The sequence below is a fragment of the Brachionichthys hirsutus genome, chromosome 10 (genome assembly GCF_040956055.1).
Source record: "Brachionichthys hirsutus isolate HB-005 chromosome 10, CSIRO-AGI_Bhir_v1, whole genome shotgun sequence".
NCBI lineage: Eukaryota > Metazoa > Chordata > Actinopteri > Lophiiformes > Brachionichthyidae > Brachionichthys > Brachionichthys hirsutus.
In genome coordinates, this window is record NC_090906.1 from 2,791,099 (window position 1) to 2,813,333 (window position 22,235).

A 22,235-nucleotide genomic window follows, 5' to 3' on the forward strand; every position below is an offset into this window, starting at 1 on the left:
TCACAGAGATAATTGTGCAGTTCGAGTTGGCCTTTTGCCATTGCAGAGACGTTATGTTGTGTCTATTGAATAAATAAAACACTCAAACATTATAGTTTTCATTTAGTATCCTGATGGTTTTTTTTTTTTTTTACCTATTCCACCAATTTATTCTTATATTCTATACAAATAATGTCCGAGCAGTCAAAATGATGCAGATTTCTGGTAGACCGAGTGTTAAATACAAACATGCCAAGTTAGACTCTTCAACCCTCACAATCAGTCGCCGTGCTGATAGATTTAATACAGCTTCAAACTCTAAAAGATCATTACGAGTTCACAGCAGTGTTTTCCTTTGTGCCTGAAGAACAGATATATTCTAAACTTTATGATGTGCACTTGATCAGAACATTTCCTTTATGTTCCTCACAAGAAAAATACACCCCATAAAAAAATAAGGAACCAGTCACATTCACACCAATGGGAAATCCAATCCCCGATTCGGTACAGTATTATATTATACGTTTTTGACGTGCAGCTGGAAGGAAACCTCCACACAAAGAGGAACAAGAAGGAGGATTGTGTGTAAGATGCAAAAAAGAAAAACACAGAGTAACTAAGGTTGTCAGAAATATATAAAGATAAACATACAGACACAACAGGTTATAGATTTAAAAAAAAAGACAACAGGCATCAAGAGATTTAAAAACAATTCATTGTGTTTACTTTCGAATTTGCCTGAGTAGTTTATGCTCTATAAAAAGTTATTCTGTTTTAATATAGTCATTATAGCTCAATCTAATCACAGAATAAAAAGATAAACATGCAAAATATAAGCAGAATCATAAACAACATACATTTCACAGAAGGACACAACAATCAGCGCTGATTGCAGCAGAAATCCTTGATGACATCAAAGTGTGGAATCTCACAGACTCAGCTGACCACAAGTGTTTAAGTCCTTATTTATTTACTCCCCTTAATGCGCATTCCTGGTCATGTTGCTCCGGTTATGACATTTCCGCAGGATGCCCTTATCTTCTCAGGGGGGGGGGTTAGATTAGACCAGATCCCAGTATGCGGACAATCTGCCCCATTACCGCCCACAGACAAGCCATTTCCGGAAACATGAGCCCAAAAAGTTATTTTTTTGTGCATTTTTATTTGTGACGCTGTTCCTTTGTTCTGCGCTGCGGACGTCATAAAGCGGGCTCCGCGTCATCGAGCTCTCCAAAAGGACTCAGACGCAGACGTCGCTTTTGCGTGCGCGCTCACGACCTATGGGCCAATGTACAAATCGCTCTCTGACGTCACGGCTCTGACGATCCAAAATCCCTGATAACGCGACGCGCGTTCCCGCTCAGCTCTGAGTGGGGGGGGGGGGGGCTCAGTCCAGCTGTACAGTCGGTGCCGCTCATCCGCTCCGGTCCGCTCATCCGCTGCGCTCCGCTCATCCGCTGCGCTCCGCTCCAAGCCGCTGAGGTGGACTCGCAGCTCTGACGGCCCATCAAGTCCGGTTAGTGCAGCCTCCCGACTCTTCCCTCCCCAGCCCGGCAAACTTCGCTCCTCTGACGGCCGGCGCTGTCTCTGTCTGTCCAGGAATGAGAAATGATGGCCGGCTCTACAGCAGAGGAGAAAACCTTCCGCCGGTTCCTGGAGCTCTTCCTCCGGGAGATGAGGATGCCTCTGCAGGAGAGCGACCCGGTGCCGATGCGCCCTTTGTCGGACCTGCTGACGGAGGACGAGGTGGAGGGGGAAAGCCTCGACCTGTGCCTCCAGCATCTCTACAAATAGTTAAGTTTACACTTTTTTTTAGGGGGGGGGGGTCATTGTCACGCAGTATATTTCTGGGGTCGTATATGAAACGTGTCCGCTTGGAGCGCGCAGACGACCTTCGGTTGTTTACGCGTCAGTGAACTGAGTGAAGCCATGTGGAGGTGCTGCCGGTGACCCCCGCACGGCTGGGGGGCGGGGGGGGGGGTCCAGCACCAACTTTAGACAGCTGTCTCCGGTCAAACATTGTGAAGCCCGAACATGCACGCGGATGCCGCGTCCATGCCGCGTCCCGTTGCGTTCGCGCGTCTCCTGCTTCGTGCCGCGCAGTCTCGGCAGCGGGGGCGGCGCTGGAGGTCCACGGAAGGTGAACCCCTGGATTTGCGTAACAGCGCCGCGTCATCGTGGCGTGGGCGGGGCGTCTTCGTGCAGGCTAAAAATAGCCCCACCGGTTCCGTTATTAGTCTCAACCGTTGGTCGGTGCGCGTTAAAACCCAGGACGGGCTGGAGCGCAGCAGAAGCAGATAATGGAGTCACTCAAACCCGCTGATGACGTCACGCCTTTCCTCCGCATGAAAGCAAGACACCCTGATTCCACGCGTCTCCGTGGAATCTCGCCCTCAAACCTGGATCCTTATTATTAGATTGCTGTTCGAGGAAAACGAGATTTCACTGACGGTGTTTATCTTCTGGATCCAGATCAAGAACAAACAAACACCAGACACCAAACTGAATCAGGGTTCAAACTAGAAAAGCACTCAGAGCGCAGACCTCCCCCAAACAGCTCATTCCCCTCCTAATTGGATTTACACCGTCCACATGTTGATCTGGATCAGCACCAAAAGGTTCTAAATTGTTCTTGGTGTCTTTATACACCAACCATGAAAAGTAAAAGTGAATCAGAGTTGATTTTTTAAACTGATTTTTGAATCCATATTCAATAAATGGGTTTTCAATGTTAAAATGTAATATTTCTTCCTGACCTCACTCTGGATCAGATCCAGCTGAAGTTTGGTAGCTAGATAGAAACCCCACCCCACATGACTGCGTCAAATTCTGTAAACATCGGTCAATAATCAACCGAGACATTGAGGAACAAATTTGGAAGCTCCATTGACTGCAATGTTACCGAAAGTTTCAAACGGATCCATAATCCAGGGATCTCTTCTGGATCCCCAGATCCAGATCATGACTGGATCAGATCAGACTCTGATGGTGCTGTCACCAGATAATCACATCAGTGTCTCATGATAAAAATCTTCATGGCTTTCCCGGTAATCCTGCCGACAGACCAACAACAGCAAGAAGACGGGTCGTTTGGAAGAGAGAGCTCTGCTGCCTGCCCTGGTTTCAAATCCAAAATGGGAGCAGACGCTGTGATGAGGAACACGGTGGACGGACTCATCTAGGGCAAGAGAGACGGTGTGTTCAGGACTGTCACTGCCAGACACTGCACTTTACATAAGGGGGGGGGCATACGTTTGTGACAGGATGGATCACATGTACGTCTGTTCACACGTGTAAACCTGTGGCGCAGAAGCACCATCCAGACTGACTTTGTCACGAAGCCCAGGCTCGATAGGTCGGCGACTACAAGGTCACTGAGCCTTCGGCGCGCACCATCTTGTGCAGTTTACCCTCCCACCCCCCCTCTAATGTGTGCTGGCGGGACTCTGCACGCTCCGGTCCCGTTGGCTGGTGCTGAGGATGGGAACAGATTTAGTTTGATACGTTCATTGTTACGGTTTATATTTCTTTATCCAACATGACTGCTGCACCGCCTGTGGTCAAGCCTCATGGAAGCCATTGCGCTGGCTGGCCCACCAGACAAAAGAAGACAAGCGGGTCCTTTTAAATATTTATTTATTTATTTTTGTTCAAACAGGCAGACCCGTGTGGTACAGACGGCCCAATCTATTTGAATCGTGATCCGTTTCTGCTCTAAAAAGAACCCAAAAAGGCTGCTGTGATTTAAAAATACTCTCCATGAAAGATTTCATCCATTTTTTCCCTCCATTGAACTAGAATCTCCACGAACGATCCCAATTCACTCGGTTTAACCGCAGCATCATGTTAAAGAAACATTTGAGAGATGTCTCCTGATCGTCACAGATGCATCCCTACTGGAGTTGGGTCTGTCAAATGTATGGTACAGCAGGAAATCAGCAACTCTCTGAACAAAGCGCCGAGTTAACAAGATGATGCATCTGACCAGACGTCCAATGAAGAGCTTGTCTGGGATGCCTTTTAATTTGGCACCGATACAGCTAGAGGCTGCTGGTTGAATCTCAGTCTGGTGCATGCTGGGAAGAAAACCTCTCGTGGCCTCAGGGGGTTCACAAAGGAGAACTTCCCACCACAGCTCTCGAAGCAGACCGACGTCTAAGCGTGTGCACGTATTTGTGTGGTGCGCAGCGTCTTACATGGGGGTCGACTTGTAGTTGAGGCACGAGTGTAATGATAGTTGGAGGCAACAGTGATGGTGATTCATCTCAACGTGCCATTAGTTTGTCTCTGGGTTGAACAGCTAATAATAGACTTCTGCAAGAAGAGAGATCCCCTCTGTGTGAGAGAGTGTGTTAAGGGGGGGGGGGGTGCCTGAAGGCGTTTCAGTGTGTGTGTGTGTGTGTGTGTGTGCGTGTGTGTTTAAGATAATGCCAGTTTAATCCATTTTCCTCCAGGCAGCTGGGAGGGACATCTCAGAAAAAGAGGATGGAGTCAACCCCCCCCCGAGCATCGTGAGGCCCATGGGGGGGGGGATTTACCTCCTGGCTTAAATAGAGCTGCTGTGTGAAGAATATAAATATAGATATGTAGTCACAAATCTCAGCTTTAAGTATTTAAAGTATTTCCAAATCTCTCTCGTGTCAAGCAGGAGACGCGGGTGGATGGAGTATTGTAGCAGATCACATGTGATCACTCGTCTGTCAGAAAGTCTCTGTTGCTTTGACTCATCAGGCAGATGGAGACTTGGGGGGGGGGGGGGGGGGGGCAGTGAGATTACACCCCACGGAGCCCAGACACTGCTGCTGGTGGTGGTGGTGGTGGTGGCAGATGATTCTGCTGAGCAGGCTGATGATGTGCTGATGATGGGACGGTGATGGGAGGTGGAGGATGTGCGTAGCAGGTGCATGAAAGAACTGGAAAAAGATAACATGATAGCATGATATGCTAACAGTGAAGGTGTTCATGGAGAGCTGTCATCAGCTGATAAACAGCGTATATCTCAAAGGACATTACAATATTGTCATGACGATTAAAATAATTACGAGCATAAACTGGTCCTCCTGACATGTCGCATGCTAAAGGTCTTGTATTGTTCAAGGTCGACTGTCTTCCTGCTACATGAATGTGTGTGCAGCGGGGCAGTCGTTTGACCCGAGCTTTAAATGTCTCATCAAACCCAAAAGTTCACATGAACAGTGCTGAGAAAGTCCTAATCATCAATCAAGGATAGCCGGTCAGCCGGATCGTCAATATCAGTGAAATCGATGCCTGATTGAAAGCAAGACGAAGAATTTATGTAAATAGTTTAGAAGGTACTGCACAACCTAAAGGTGGTCAAAGAGGAAGGAGGTAATGGTTTAACCGTTTATGGACTCTCAGCAGAGAAGGGAAACTTATTTTTGTTTGTTTAGAACTCCGTAGGGTATAATTATGTTGGTTCTACACCAGGCGGTCTACTGATGAAGACGTGAAGACGTTCACTGTGTAATTACAATGCACCACAACTGGGGATCTGAACAGCACGCCCCCCCCCCCCCCCCCCCCTTCTCTCCCTCTCTTTCTGTCTTTGCCCAAGAATTGAAAACAAAGAGGATTATAGGGACCCCATGACATGACAGAATAGAAACGCTCAACATGGACACAGAGTCCGGTGTGCTGGAGCCTTTCGGCCAGAACCACAACTTTTGGAACAGGCAGAAGGGAAGATGTGTTGACATGAAGTATCAAAGTTTATTATCAGACCACTGAAATGAAATACTGTACTCTATATAAACTATTTATTCAAAAGAAAATGATTTCTGGGGAGTCTGAGATCACTGCCTGCTAGTGACCGACCATACACACACACACACACACACACACACACACACACACACAACCTCTCTAGATATCATTAACAAGGGATGCCTCCTGCAGCTGTAACGATGTAGGGGGGCAGATCCGGCTTCCTGTGTACAGTACACACACACACACACACACACACACACACACAATTGAAGTAAATTGTTGGATTTATTCGGCATCAGACTCCAGACTGTAAACTTGCACCATTGATGACAATGTTAAAGAATCCTCAGATCCAGATCCTAATCTGCATCATCATCATCATCATCAAAATGCAATCAGCCCTGACAAAGCTGGGAACCATTTATGGTGAAAATGTCAGGAGAACCCATCCATTAGTTTTTATGTAATCCTAACAAACCCAAACGAACTAAACCAACCAATCACATCCGCCGTGATTTAATGTCAAATCAGCAACTGGTGCAGTTCATTTTACCTCATTTTATGACCACTGTTATTTAATGTTTTACTCGTTTTCAGACTGTTAATCATTTTCACATTTATATTTCAGTTTAAAAATGTCAAACAAAGTGTTGTTTTAAGGATGCATTGATTTTCCCATCATTCCTCCTACATGTTGAATTCCAGTTTGTTCTGGTCATGAATGGGTGAAACGTTGCTGTGCTGGACTGGTTTGACTGGAATATTGATTCTAATTATAATGCATTGCAGGGCATAAGTAAGCACAGTACTTACTGTCAGTTGGGTGGTTGGTTAGTTTCTCGGCTGGATCCGGATCCGGATGAAGGGGGAGATTTGCTGTCTGCTGAGTGCCGTTCCTTTTCCAATCGTAGCTGTGCAGCTGCACCTTGGTTCAGTTGTAGTGTATAGAACGCTCTTGATTTGTAACCCATGCACATTATGCATGATGTGCGTATAATGTGCATGGCTTTCGGACCATTATTAGCCGTGTCCTCCAGTTCAAGGTCAAGCTGGCTTTGTTTGGAACAGAGCAAACCCCTGGAGGCTTTAATAATGAGGACGTCCCTCGGGTCCCAGAAGTAGGATGTTTCTCAGGAGAGACAAAATGCTGCCCATCAGTAGCATGGACCAACATTAAAGTCCACCTGCCCACACACTCCTGTCACGCCCACACGCTGCTGTATCTTCAATTACTGACCATTTCATCAGCAGCACCACAGATTGGACCAGAGATACGCTTTAACATTAAACTATCATCAGAGCTGTTGAGTACCAAACACATACTGTAGCTGATCAATGATGAAATACAGATTAATAAATGGAAATGAACAAAAATAGAATCATACAGCAATTCATGAGCGATGTGGTTTTTAATATAGTATGGGTAATTAAAAGTATATACCATTAAATGATATAGCTTTATTTCCGTGGTAATAACATCCTTGACAACAAAAATGTGACGGTTTGGCTTGAAATACTTCAGCAGACACCCAACGGAAAGCCTCGGCGCTCCCGCCGGAGATGGAGGAATCAGTCTGTCGCTTTCCCAGCCTCACCTGAGCCTCTGGAACGAGCCACCTGAGCGCTGCTGACGACTTGCTGCACGGAACGCCACTGACAGTCTGATGTCACGACTTCAACATCAGACCGTTGTCATTGTGACGTTAAAATGCTTTTCATATTGGCGGTTTTACCGGTGTTGTCAATGAACACTATGATATTTAAATCTTCCCTCTGATCACAGGCCTAAATACCTGCTGTTTGTGTTTCAAATCACATTTTGAATAAATGTCTCTCATTATTCTGAATATTACTATTTATTAATAATATTAATTGGGCTTATTTGATTTATTATTGATAGTCCCAGGCAGGCTCACGCTGTCTGCTGCTGGCTGATGATCCCCGTCATGAGGGATGGGCTGACTTTCATAAAGCAGCAGTCCAGAGTCATCCTTTGTCTGCAGCGAGCAACTGTTGGAGGATTCTGTGACTCTACAGACGAATCGGTGCCTCCAGAGGTCCCACATGTCCCGTCTCAGAATGAAGTGACCTCCTTTCTGGGTTGAACTAGTTTCAAAGACAATAGATACAGCTCCCATCTCACCCGGTGTCTATTAGACAGCCATCTCTGTGATAGTTGCTGCTCCCTGTGAAGAAGCATTAGTAAGATTTCCATGCCGGAAACCGTAGTCGACTTAATGCACCGCTACAGAAAGTGCGTTTTCTTTTTTTAAGTCCAGGTTTTTCATGCTACCATCTTCCTGTCTGCTGGCTTTTCACTGTTTAATCAGAGCGACATGAAGCCAGGAGATTTGATTTACCCCAGAGATATGCATCCTCCGAGGCCTCTGGGAAGTAACCGCAGCGCTTTCTGGAGCAGCTGTTTGAGCCCGAGGTCGGCCTCAGCGTCTCCTCACAGGACTTTATCTTTTTACTTCCAGGCGCCTTATCAGAGGAAAATGTCTAATAGTGAGTTCAGAACAGGTTCTGACCGTGTCGTGAGATGGACCAGTGCTTCATTAGCACCTTGTTCTTTTCATTGATACCACGTCTTTCCTTCTGTGTGTCTGAGCTCTGGTCTGGGCTGTCCCAGCATGTGAAATTAGGTGCAGCAGTAATCCTTTAATTAGAGTGTCTCTCTGGGATTACTGCATAGTGCAGTCTGAGATACTGCCCTCCACCGCTGGAAGAACTCCATCCTGATGTGCTGGATTTACATGGATCCTATTTCGATGCTGCATACATAACACAGCTGAAGTTTGGGCGGGCCTGCTGGTTTTGTTTAGAGTTTATTTCATCTTTTAAATAGGCGGCTGAATACTTAGTTATCGAACACCGAGCAGTGATCGTTCTACATTGGCTTCTATACGTGGCTGTTAATATCAACCGTGAAACAAGTGGCTCCAAACTACTTCAGCTCGTACAAGCGGAACACACCTGAATATCTAAACAGCAGCTGAGGTGTATTGTGGGTAATTCAGCGCAAAATTTTGACAAAGAAAGCGGCGATATCTCTTTTATATATATAAATAAATGGAGGAGTGTAATGATCTACCACCTTAAAGCGTGGTGAAGGCATTTAGCCCCCAAAACCTAAAAACTATCATTTGCATTGTTTTGGACGCTTGTCAGATGTGCAGTGGTAAAGCGTTCCAAAGTTTGGGAGCAGCAACAGAAAACGCTCGACCCCCTCGGAGCTTTCGCCTCGATTTTGGCACCTCCAGCAGCAGCTGATCAGCTGACCTGAGGTGGCGAGCGGGAGCATAGGGATGAAGAAGCTCAGAGAGGTAGGCGGGGGCAAGACCAGTTAAAGATTGAAACACAAGAAACATAATCTTAAAATGAATTCTAAAGTGCACAGGTAGCCAGTGAAGTGAGGCCAGAATAGGAGTTATGTGGTCCCTCTTACCAGCTCCGGTCAAAAGAAGAGCAGCAGCAGTGTGTATTAACTGGAGGCGTGCGAAGGAGGACCGGCTGACTCCAAAATAAAGTGCATTACAGTAATCCAGCCTAGATGTGGTGAAGGCATGGATTACCAACCCAAAGTGCTCCTGTGGCTAAGGCTTCACCTTAGCCAAATACCTTAAAAGAAAAAAGATGGACTTTACCACTGCACTAATTTGACGATCTAGATTAAAATCACTGTCCATTTTAAAACCCAAATTTGACACTGTTGGCTTCACATATTGTGCCAAGGGGCCCAAATCAATAAGGGGGGGACCAAAAGCCACTGGGACCAAACATCAGCACTTCCGTTTTCCTTTCATTGAAACTTAAGTTTAGAGTCATCCAGTCATCCAATCCGGACAGACCAGGAACTGTTTAATGGAAAAGCATTTTTTTTAAATGGTGCATATAAAAGGAAATGCCATGTTTTCTTAAAATGGCAGTAGATACAAAATAAAGAGTAGAGGTCCTAAAATTGAGTCCTGTGGAACCCCATGAGACAACGGTGCAGTGGAGGATCCATAACCATCAAGGCTAACACACATAGTTCTATCTGCCAGATGTGATTTAAACCATGCCAGAGCATTTCCTCAAAGATCCACTAGTTTCTGCAGCCGAGACACTGAAATGTTGTGGTCCACTATGTCAAAGGTCGCGGTCAAATCCAACAGAACAACAATCATATATACGCCAGAGTCATTAGCAGGTAGAATATCATTAGCCTCACGGCTTGAGTCAGCAGTCTCGTCTTCGTCTCCTCAGTATTAGTTACTCACGGTTCCTGCCCAGCTTTGATCTTAATAGGTATTTTTCTTAACTGCAAAACCTTCATCACCCTTTAATTTGTCTTAAACGATATTGGGAAATGTTAAATGAGAGGAAGACAGGCTGATTTACGTTAAACCACTTCCATTCAATGATAGTCGGGCCAAAGAGTAAAGCTGTGATCAATGGAGCTTGGCTTTAGAATGTCTCCTGGTAAAGGCACATTGAATTGTTAATTTAGAAGGCAATGAGCAGGCCATGCTAACGCGGTAATATAACGGTTACGATAAATAATGAACCTTCCATCGGTCTTAAAGAACTGACAGCTATTGTAATGTACGGTACACAATAAGTTACACACTCCCATTGCGCTCAAGTCAAGGCATTCCCCGCATACACGCTGGGAGTGTGCTGGGAAACATACTTGAAAGTCCATTAGTAACGTTCAGATGGACTCCCATAAAATATTTTAAAGTCTCGAAGCCAAACTTGCAAATGTAGACATGCGTGAAAATTCGAACAGGACTAGGACGTGTAGTCTGGGTAAGCAGCATGCAGAAAATCTGGGAACAACTGCTACGTAAATTAATCAAAAAGGGAGTCGGTATTCTCTGCCTTGATGAACTGGAGACATGTTGCCGGAAGACGCTGGGAACGCCGGGATGGCGCTGCCTGAGACATTTGTAATATCAAACGGTGCCTGTTAAATCATTTGTACGACGTGCCCCGTGGCTCTGGAACAGAAATGTAAATGTCATCAGAGTTGTTTTATCTGTAGCCCAGGTTTGGAGCGGAGCATGCTGAAGCAGGCGAAGTTTTCCCATCTGTCTTTGAAGACTGAGGCGTTCCCGGGTCTATTTCTTCTCCCTGTGGACTGGCTCATGGGTTGGGCGACTATGACGTAAAGCATGGCGAAGCACCAGCATTTCCTGCAGCAGTTCACTCTCATGCCTCTAAAACAGGCGCCTTAATTCATGTCAGCTCTGGAGAGGCCCCATTTTTGGAAGTGCAGTGACCTTCAAAAGTGTTCAGTGTCCTCCTTCTCCTCCTCCAGCGTTATGGAGAATCACTTCAGCGGTCTGCCAGAGCTTTTCCAGGCTGACGCTACCGCCGCCGCCGCCGCCGACAGGCTGCGTTTTTCACACAAGGTGCCCATAATTCAAATGGTGAGTCATATGCTTGTGGCAGATGACGTGAGTGCAAAGCAGTTCAGCTCACATTATAGGCCACTATCCTGCAGTACCTGCCTGCCCTTCAAAGATGCACGTTTAGGTCACATGACCCCCCCCCAAGCTTTCATCCAGAGAGTAATTCATTTATGAGCATCTGGAAAAAGTGACACACACCTGTGTCCATCATTCCTTCATTCGTTAGCACCGACACGAACAACACCAAGGTCAAAAATTCTTGTGTTGCGTTCAGGATGATTTCAAGTTTACTTCATTCAAGTTCAATATATTTCCGGCTCCAGCATTTGTTAATGTAAATGGTAAGAAGTTCTAACTTTTGTTCCACATTGAAACGCGGACAGAGACGGTGGCTAGCTGGGGCATCACGGAGAAACGCCGATGTGTTCCATGCAAGTTTAGGGAATCCTCAGAGGCGCGTTGCTGAAGTCGCGGCGATCCGATCGCTAAAAGGGGTAGACGTAGAAAGCTGGTCTCTGTCGTGCATCTCACTCTTCTTTTAAACCGCAGAGACGACACGAGGACAAATTAAATTGCCATGGTGAGATTAAATTTACAGGATTATTATTATTAATGAGTATTCACGTTCAGGGACAGATTAAATTGGGTTGTTTAATCCGGTCAAGATGCAGCAACACGTCCCCCCGCGTGTCGTTGTTCACCCAGACAGCGCTACTGTGAGTTGAAGGAGGCTCTGGAGACGGTTCAGGTCAGGACAGGCTCCGGCGCCCCCACAGGCCCTCCACCAATCCACCAGTGGCCCAGCTGCTAGATTACATAACTCCGCCTCCAGCACTGGACCATGCTCGACAAACTCGGAGGGAAACACGAGCAAGTCGCTCGGTCTTCACCTGCGCGCCTGAGCTGGAAGCTGCAAACTGACTACCGTCGGCTCCAACGACACGCAACAGACACACGTTCATGTGAAATGCATGACACATGCAGAGCTCTACGCCTCGTCTCCTTCTGCGCGTCGCCTCTCCAGTCATGCTGCCCAAACAATAGTCCCGGCTGCGCTCCAGGTTAATGAAGCATGTTTGTCCGTAATCAATGCATTTTAAGAGCACAACACAAGTATTTCTTCTTTGAAGTTGGGATTGGTCTCAGAGGAAGTCCAAAAAGCATTTCATGTTATTCCTTGAATGTTTGAACCCTTGTGTTGACGATGATTTCTGTTCCTTTGCGTTGTACTTTCATCCTGCTAACCCTTTCGTGTTAAGTGCCATTTTGTTAATCCATAGAACCGCCAGGTTTGCTCTCGTACCAGCTTCTTGTTGAGCGAAGTGACGGCTCCAGTTTCTAATTTTATGTCCGATTAGACGTGCCTCTCCGCATGGCGTGTGGACCGAGGAGACAAATGAATCCGTCAAGCGTTTGAAAGCCATCCGAAGGGAGGAGCGGCAGGAAAAGTGGTTTGATTTAAGGGCTGCTGCTGCTCGGTGTGTTATGTAATCTTGCTGAGTTTACATAACAGCAGCATTTAGAAGCACACACATTCACATGATCTTTTGTCCCAGATTTGGTAAAATGCATGAAAATGCATCGTTGGAAATGGGCAGAGGATTTTTCTGCATCTCATTAGAAGCGTGGAAGCTCTCACCTCTGCTAACCTCGGAATCTTCTCCACAGTAAAGTGGATGCTTGCTCTTTCGCTTTGGCAACAGGACGACTGACACCGCTCACTGTCAGTCACTTGCTTCAGTGTTGCTATGGAAACAACCTTGTTGCACCACTCCGGGGCTAATTCTGTAGAAAAGAAGGAGCTTGTAGAACGCAGTGGGGGGAAAGACAAACAAAAATATAGCTGCATGCATGAGTCATCTGCTAACACATACACTCAGAGCTCGGCAATTTTATCAGTGCGAGCAGCCTGGCAGAGCTCCTGAACGCAGCACAGGACAAAGGCAAGCCGACTGACCAACAGTAATCACCTCTGACTCAGACTGTCGCTATATCTAGTCCAAATGTTATCAGCCGTGGAGGCGGTGGCAGCCAGAGGAATCTAAATCTGGGCATGGGTGGGGGATTACGTGCTGCGAGTTAGAGGCAAAACAGAAACAATCGACTGAAGTCTGTATTCACGCAAATAAACCAACGGGTCCGATTCTCCAGTGGGATGCTGCAGGTCTCTGCTTCTTTTACTGGGAAGTGAATACTTTAGGTTTTAGGCCAGTTTGTCGCTGAGAAAGGGAGCTAGTTAAAGTGACATTAAATGGTGATAATGGCTGCTGCAGTCCTGAGCAGCAGCTTCCTTCGTGTCTTTACAGCAACAGCATGGCCACAGTCAATAGTGTGATGAACGTGGAATCATGACTTCAAACTTAACACTATTTATATTACACAAGGGATCAGGAAGCGTCTGGAGCACCACAGATTGGTTTAAGCATTTAGCTTTGTGATTTCATACCAATAAAGTCTCAGTTAAAATTCCAGTATCAAGTCAGCCTTTTAGTGATTTTCTTTCAGATGACAAATCCCATTTGAACGAGCCTTTAGGGTGCTTTGCAGAGCTTTCAGAGGCTCCTTAAGTCTTTTTTTTTTTGTGGAATTTAAAGAGGAATCGTAACAGAAAGTGCAGTGCCAGTTCAAATGCTGCTTTACTTGGACCTCTGAAGTCTCCTTTGATTTCTTTATTGGACCAAATCAAATCTGTGCAATCTGACCAGGATGCTCGGTATGAACAAAAGTTAACCAAGGTTAAACAGTCATGGGACACGCCTACATGAACACCTGTATGCCAGCCCAAACTAAAGCAGCAGCATCGGGATGATAGATTTGTGTTGAGAGCTGATCCTCTGAACTACGGCAGACTCGTTTTGTGTGAAGGTGTGCTTGTGTCCTCATTATATATAAAAAAAAAACAGAACCAGAAATTTGGTAAAGTTGGACTGTGGATTTCTGACCTGAAGATCGTCGGACTGCAGCAACACTTTCTGAACTATCATCTCGTCGTGTTGTCGCCGCTTGATGTTGTGACCGGGATTAAGCTCCCCTTTAATCCTCCTCCGCTGCACACGACCTCACTGTGTCCTCGCACTCAGTGATTGGTGCACTGCACGTTCTCCTGCATAACCTGCAGCCAATCAGAGCTCATGAGCTCAGCATCCTCCCCCCACAGTGGTGGAAGGAGTGAATGAGGAAAATGTTTCTGTCAGTGGAGGATGAAGGAGGACACAAACCCAAACACTGACAGCCCCCCCCCCCCCCCCAACCCATTACCTCTTGATCGCCATCTACTCCTTTCTCTTCCTTCACTTCCTCTCTTATCTGTCGCACACTCTCCCTTTTCATCCATCTATATTACAGCACTGGGTGTATTGCAGTAAATCAAGGCAATGCATCTGCACATAGCAGAGATGCTGCAGCCATAAATTCTGATTCTGATAAGATGATATATTAAATATAACACTGGTTCTCATTTCACCTCATCAAATGTTCCTGAGGAGAGATTTTCAAATCCCGCTCCAGTGTCAGTGGCCCGCCACGTAATGACCCGTCGACCCGCCCACGGAACTTTAAATCTGTTGCCCAGCATCAGTGGGGATAGGCTCCAGCCCCTTCCAGAACCTGCAACAGATCAATGGTTGCAAAAATAGACGATAACCCAATATAAAGGCACTCAGTGGATCTTTCCACTTTTAAACTACACCACACATCAAAGACAGAAAAGCGAGGCAGTAGTCTGGTTTTAGCTTTCATACAGATATAAGACCCGGAAAAAAACCCAGCTTGTGCTGACGTTCATTCATCAGGAATGTCAGCCTTGTTAATCAAACCCAGAGTTCTGGAAGCAGCTGACTCACGCCATGATTGTCATCTGTGAATGAAGTTGGCACATATAAGAAATCAGTCATTTCTGCATCATGGGATGGGATGTTTCTTCATTAAAAAAAAAAAACACTTCTCAAACTAAGCATTGAAGTTTTTGTCTTGCAACAAGGAAAAACAATTCGGAGTTTGGGATTGCATTTTCCACATTGATCTGATTCTGTGTCAGGAAAGAAATGAGTGCTTGTCTTTTTAACACGTCTCAGTATTTGTACAATGAGCATATATGCAATTTACTTGCATGAAGGAACCCTGCTGTGTAATGCAATAGCATGTATAGGAGCAGAGTGAACCAAATGATATCTACAGAGATAACACCTGAATTATTGGTTGTCGCTTTTGATCAGAGCAGCAAACGCAAAGACGGTGCTGGATATTTGATTGCAGGACAAGAACAGCTGACAGAAAAGCAAAGGCTATCATCATCTTTCTCTTCACCTCGTCACCCTTCTTCTTTTGAATGAGTCCTGGGTTTGCTGTTGGACAAATTTCGGAAGGTTGGACAATTCTGGGATGGTTCACTTTTGTACCAACAACTCAGGGGGCTGATGGGCTCAGCGGTGATGACAAAACGGGGGATCTGAGCCGATGCTGGCTCTCTGAGTCATACCCACTCGATTATATGGTACCTTTTTTCTTTGCCGTTGATTAAGAACTATTGTCACTTAAGTTCTATTTTTGAACTTAGAATTTGAGTGCGAGGAGCGGATGCAAAATGTTACCATGGTTACTGGCAAATGGAAAGAGCATAATTTCCATTCGCCTTCCCGGTCTGACCCGATGGCAGCTAATCCTGTACTTCAGCGGAATGTCTCGGTATCAACTCGTGCTTTGCCATCTCCTGGGGATTTCGGTGATCTCTCATCACTGAGCTTTTCTTGACTGAAAATATTTCTTGAGTATTTGTCAGAGATATTTATGGATTAAAAACTTGCCAGCTGTGTAAGTCCTTTCAGAATCAGCTCCATTTGTGTTATTGATTAACATGAAATTTGTACATGATAAAAGTCATCAGACAGCACGGACTCTGTGTGCATGTTAGCATTCCGATTGCAGCAACTGCCATAAGCTGTCGTCAGCTGATTATATCTCTCATATCAGTGCCTCAGTCTGTTCAATACTGGGAAAGGAAACTACATCCGTTAGGCTCCAAAAACAGAAACACTATTAGCTAGCTGCTCCAGCCACCGTGCTGATGTTGTGGATTTACTGTATACATATGTACCTCCTCATTTTACTACCGGTAATAGTTGGCGTTAAATGACTGGTATCTCTGATCTGTAACGTTGATCCTGACCCGTCTGGGACTTTGGCGTCTGTCCCTGCAGTAACTGTCCCTGCTCTCTGGCTGCAGCTCTGGCCAGAGCTACAACAGACAGCATCCTGCAGACGGACCTATCCATCCACCACCTGTACAAGACCGTAGAGGACGGAGCTGACCCCTTACCACGTGAGTCCCCATGTCTGTCTGTCTGCCCATCCATCCAGCCAGCCAGAGTAAGTCTCTCACTCACCTCATAGCAGGGCTTTGTCCCACTTCTCCAGTGTAAATCTGTAGGTGGTGTTTGACCACTGGGGGCGCCACTACTAGATTCTCCATACAGCTATGAGGTGGGATTGATGGCAGCCACAATATTATCGTTCAAATGATCGTTTAGTTCAATTCATATAGATGTAAAAAAAAAAAAGGTCATTAAAGAAACTACAAACTATATTCAGCAATCTTTCAAAACTGCAGTTATTATATTAAATATTGATCATAATGTTTTCTGGTGCCTTTGCATTGGCAGACCGGGGTGGTGTCTTCAGACTATAGGGCGATCACACTCTCAGCTTCCCCGGTAAAGTCTATTCAGGGGTACTGGAGAGGAGGGTCTGCCAGATAGTCGAACCTCGGATTCAGGAGGAGCAATGTGGTTTTCTTTCTGGCCGTGGAACTGTGGACCAGCTCTACACCCTCGGGGTCTTGTTCACGAGTGAGGGATGGATGGAGCGGGAGATCGACAGACGGATCGGTGCAGCGTCTGAAGTAATCTCTGCACAGATCCGTCACGGTGAAGAGGGAGCTGAGCTGAAAGGCGAAGCTCTCCATTTACCGGTTGGTCTTCGTTCCGGCCCTCACCTGTGGTCACGAGCTTTGGGTAGTGACCGAAAGAACAAGATGGCGGGTACAAGCGGCTGAAATGAGCTTCCTCCGTAGGGTGGCTGGCCGCCCCCTTAGAGATAGGTTGAGAAGCTCCGTCATCCGGGAGGAGCTCGGAGTCGAGCCGCTGCTCCTCCGCGTTGAGATGAAATAAATATCATCTAAATCTATCATCCTAAATTTAGGATGCGTACCTGGTGAGGTGTTCAGGGCACATCCCACCGGTAGGAGACCACCCCCCCCCCCCTCCCCCCAAAAGAGCTCAAAGAAGTGGCCGGGGAGAGGGAAGTCTGGGCTTCCACTGTGGACAGTAATCACCAATCACTGTTGGAGGAGGGCAGGGTAGAAACTACAGTTTTCCAGAGGTTTTCTGATCAATGCTGATAATTTTGTTCTAGGATTTAGTATTTGTGATTGGTTATCAGTAACATCTCAGTAGGAACCAGTGGCCTGAGGATTTTCTCGACTCTGGGCTCTCAAACCGCGTGTTGCATAACGGTCGATCACAACCTGTCTGCTGTTGCTTCGCTGCACTTTGTTCATGTGCTCGTATTTTTCAGGGTATTATGGGTAGTCTTTGATGCAGAGTGGAAGGAGCTGAGCAGTCAGCCCACTAAGTGAAGCCTTTATACTGGAGCACTTTCTGATGTGCACGTAGGTGAGGGTGAAGGGAGGAAATGGGACTGGTCTCTCTTGCTCTGTCTCTCTCTGTGATGCGTCTGTCTCTTCTGAGAGAGGATGTTGGCAAAGGCAGCATGGATTATTATACCTGAAGCCAGATTTCTAGGTCAAGCGCATGCACACACTGGGTTAGTACATAGAGCTGAAGCCATAACGCTACTCCCAGGCTAACCTTTGTTCCAATCGTGTCTGTCACTCAGTGGAGGCTCTAAACATCGAAACAATTACAGACAAAACAGATCCCTGGGGGTCAAAGTTTCACTGAAGATTTGGGACTTCTCAAGAGTAACACAGCCGAAGACTCTTAGCCTAATTTAATTTCAAAATGTCTCGAAACAGCGTCATCTAGCTGCCCAGTTGACAAATACTTCATTGGAGTCGAGAGGACACAATGAAAAGGATGACACATTTATTGAAGTCACCTTAAGTTATTTGGTGTGCTCATAAGAGTCAAACTTTCAAATCAGCAGTGATTAGTTTCTTCCAAGGGTTTCTCCTTTGGGGCAGAGAGCAGAAGGGAAAGAAATAGAATAAGATTTAAAGCAGAAACTATATTCTCTTACTCTGTTACAGGGAAACTCTATTCTCTTAGTCTGTTACAATGAAACTCTATTCTCTTAGTCTGTTACAGGTAGAACTCTGTATTCCCACACAGGAAGGCCCCGGGTCTGTGCTTAATGACAGAACCTTGTTTCTGTGAGAGACAGCACTCACCACTGGAACGCCATGTCTTCCTCCAACACCTTTCTGTTGGCACTAATAGTTTATGTTTGTGTGTCTGTTAGAGATGGAGTCTGTAAAGCTGGCCCGGCTGGTGTTTAATAGCCTGTTTGAGATGTGCTGCCTCTGGCTGAAGGAGCTTCCCTTCTGCCGTCGCCCTCAGCCGTACTACGAAACCTCCATCCACGCCATTAAGAACATGAGGCGCAAGATGGAGGACAAGCACGTCATCATCCCCGACTTCAACACGCTGTTCAACATTCAGGTAGGTGCAACCTCCACACCACATGCATAGGCAGGTCAGAGGACCATTATCTGGGCTAGCAAATACGACAAAACTTTATCTATTGTTACTAAAAATCCTCCAAAACTGTAAAAGCTACACCAAAAATATACATATTTCAAATGTTTAGGATTTCTGTGGCAAAAAACAACAACATGCTTAGCTTGTATAACGTCACTTTAAATCACAATCCAATTAAAGTTAAAGAGTGTTCATATTGAAGTAATATAATATGAGGATATAAATCCTTTAGAAGAACATTGTAGCTCATCAATGCATGCCCTAATTAGGCAGGAAAGTGCTTATTCTCATCGATAATTAAAGACCCTCCTGTTTGTTGTGAATTCGTACCTGGGTATTCATGCATGAAAGCCAATGAACTAGAATGCTATTTAAAAAATTCCTTTGTATGATTTGTTATTCAGCATCCTTGGAGTTATTCAGAAACTTCATGACTCGTCATGATATTTGCATGATTAAAGGGGCCATGTGACTGTTTCTCAGGATCAGGAGGAGCAGGCTTACTTTGCTGTGTTTGATGGTCACGGTGGAGTCGACGCCGCCATTTACGCTTCCAACCACCTGCATGTCAACTTAGTTCATCAGGAATCCTTCAGCCAGGACCCAAGCGAGGCGCTCTGCAGAGCTTTCAAAGTCACTGATGAAGGCTTTGTGAAGAAGGCCTCACGGGAGGTAAAGATATCTGCAAACACCTTCACGAATATATCGCCCAACTTTGTTAAGTGCTCGCCTGTATGTTAAATAAAGTGGGCTTGCATGTGTTTGGCAGCACTTACGTTGCGGTACAACAGGTGTGGTGACGTTCCTGCGCGGTCGGACGTTGTACGTAGCTTGGCTGGGAGATTCCCAGGTCATTCTCGTCAGGAAGGGGCAGGTGGTGGAGCTGATGAAGCCACATAAACCAGACCGAGAGGTAAATCCCCTGCACCCACACCCCTGTCCTAACATCACCGGTCAGAAGTCTGTCCCCTCCACTGTGTACATGCTTTGACAGAGATGTGTTTAGGCCTTCTGTTTGGGTTCACAGCGGCGTGCTGGCATTGTCAAACATCATGATCAGCATTCTTTACTACTTTATTCATACTTTATCTTCCTATGAGCGGTTGCCAGGCAACCAGTAGTTCAACCAGGAATAGTTGATGTACTGGTCAAATGGCAAATTGACTTTAGTGTGTGTAAACGAGTGTTAATTGGTGACGTTCAGGTGCTGATAGACACAGAAGGGGGGGGGGGGGGGGTGTCTCTCTTAGTCTGTAGGATTTCTACTTAGCTCAGAAGGAGGAATTTATATTTGTACATATAACTTTGCAGTGCAACATGGATCAATTATATAATGACACCGCTGAAAGTAACTTTATATTACTTATATTACTACCAAGGATGTTTTCAATTTCTTTGTTGTTTGATTGGTAGGTTTGTCAGTAGAATTACACAAAAACACAGATTTCCATGAGCTTGAAGCAGGAGGACAGATCTGGATAAATGAGAACATCAATGATTTCTTTTTCAATTTCAAGATAAGGTGATATTTTCCGCCTCTTATTTTACATCTTGTATATTAAAATTTTATTTGTTCACTCGGAACCATGCATGGATAATGATGCAATCAAATCATCTCACCTTTAGCCACTTATCCGCTGTAGCCTATCCCAGTTGACTATGGCGAGGGGCGGGGCACATCCCGAAGGAGCCCCCAGCTCATCACAGGGCTGCACACAAAGACAAACAACCGCTCATGCACACACTCACACACCACACTCACTTATGTTTCAGTTCCTTAAAAAAAAAGTTCTCGTCAAACACCTGTGTGATGTATTATTTTTCAAACCGCTGCAAGAAGGAACTAAATGACAGCTCATCCATCATTGTGTGTTTTTCAAAGAATGCATAGTTCTGTCAGTCATGCTGTGTCTATAAAGATGGATTGTGTGAATGCCACCTCAGGGAATCGCTGCAGGTGTCGTGTGACACTCCAAAGCTAATGCGCTTCTTGATTGTCTGCAGGACGAGAAGCAGAGGATCGAGGCTCTCGGAGGCTGCGTCATCTGGTTTGGCACATGGAGGGTTAACGGCAGTCTGTCCGTATCCAGAGCAATAGGTAGCTGTCAGCTGATGCTAATTACAATCATTATAAATATACTCAATACATTGGATTGCATTGTGCTCGATTGCTTTGACACAAATGTACTTGGGGTAGAAATTGAAGAGAACTTTTGCTGAAATGAGCCGATCTTAAAAGAACATCCTGTTACCTGTGTCGACAGGTGACTCGGCGCATAAGCCCTACATCTGTGGCGATGCAGACCACCATATCTTGCCATTTGACGGTTCAGAAGACTACCTGGTCCTGGCCTGTGATGGCTTCTGGGATACAGTGAGTCCAGATGAGGCGGTGCGAGTGGTCAGCGACCACCTGCTGGAGAACAGTGGAGACACAACCATGGTAGCCCACAAGCTGGTGGCCTCAGCCCGCGATGCGGGGTCGAGTGATAATATTACTGTTATTGTGGTCTTTCTGCGGGACCCACGCTCCCCACCACCAAATAGCACAGAGGACGACGAGGAGGGTGTGGCGGAAGGAGAAGTTGAGGGGGAAGGGGTGGCGGAGGAAGAACAGGAAGAGGAGGAGGCAGAAGATGAGACAGTCAGGGTAGAGCGTGATGGCGGCGAAGGGGGTAGCACGGTGGACATCGGCGGTAAGCGTCGCGGAGGGTGGCCCCTGCAGCAGTGCTCAGCTCCCGCCGACATCGGCTACGAAGACCGAACGGACTCCTTCACGGACAGAACTAGCCTTAGCCTGCTGGGGCCCTCGCTGGAGGGCCGCCTCTCTCTGACCCGGAGCCTGTGGCAGCCCCGCTCCAACTTTAGCCCCGACCTCTTTGAGGCCACCCGCTTTTATCAAAAAGAACGCCGCCTGAGGCGTCGGCCCTCTGTCCCTGTTCAGGAGCCCAGCATCTCTCGCTTCACGGACCCACTGTGGCTGCAGACGGCCGCGCTGTTAGGCCAGGTGGGGAGACCAAGCCACAGGCTAGGCTGCGGCGGGCGCCGGTGCAGAAGGCGGCCAGGCACATCCAAGCAGCGGCTAGGCTTGTTGCCCTCCGGCCCTTTGCTGCCCCACGTGGAGCGCTACACCAGTCAGGGGCCTGGAGTCGCAGTGCCTCATCTGCCCCACGATGCGACCATCTGAAGAGGAGACCCGAACCTAAACCTGTCCTTCATTATTCTGCTCCTTGTCCTCCAGCCCGCCCCCACCTCGGCCTTCAATAGCACATCTTTCTCTGATAGTCGGTATCGTGGCTCCAGCAGTTGTTCCGTGATTGTTGAGGAGTGGCCATCTCATCTTAGACTGAGCCGTCTCAAATAGAACGCGTGCCCCCCCGACCACCCCCATCAGTTAGCATTAAACTCATGTGTT

The 22,235-nt window shown here is 46.5% G+C and overlaps 1 protein-coding gene across 1 annotated transcript; it reads left to right on the plus strand.

Annotated features, from left to right (window-relative positions):
• Positions 1 to 1,590: 1,590 nt before the first annotated feature.
• Positions 1,591 to 22,007, plus strand: ppm1e (protein phosphatase, Mg2+/Mn2+ dependent, 1E). The gene is made up of 7 exons (XM_068744257.1): positions 1,591 to 1,772; positions 16,301 to 16,422; positions 18,582 to 18,781; positions 19,304 to 19,492; positions 19,590 to 19,733; positions 20,825 to 20,918; positions 21,085 to 22,007. Exons 1-7 carry the CDS (start codon positions 1,591 to 1,593, stop codon positions 22,005 to 22,007), a joined length of 1,854 nt encoding a protein of 617 aa, XP_068600358.1.
• Positions 22,008 to 22,235: the final 228 nt, after the last annotated feature.

What these genes read in the sequence shown, in the direction of transcription:
- ppm1e (XM_068744257.1), top strand. Translation starts at nt 1,591, where the DNA reads ATGGCCGGCTCTACAGCAGAGGAGAAAACCTTCCGCCGGTTCCTGGAG. An exon ending in CGGAGCTGACCCCTTACCAC is followed by an intron (nt 16,423 to 18,581) that starts GTGAGTCCCCAT and finishes TGTGTCTGTTAG; the next exon opens with AGATGGAGTCTGTAAAGCTG. An exon ending in ACACGCTGTTCAACATTCAG is followed by an intron (nt 18,782 to 19,303) that starts GTAGGTGCAACC and finishes ACTGTTTCTCAG; the next exon opens with GATCAGGAGGAGCAGGCTTA.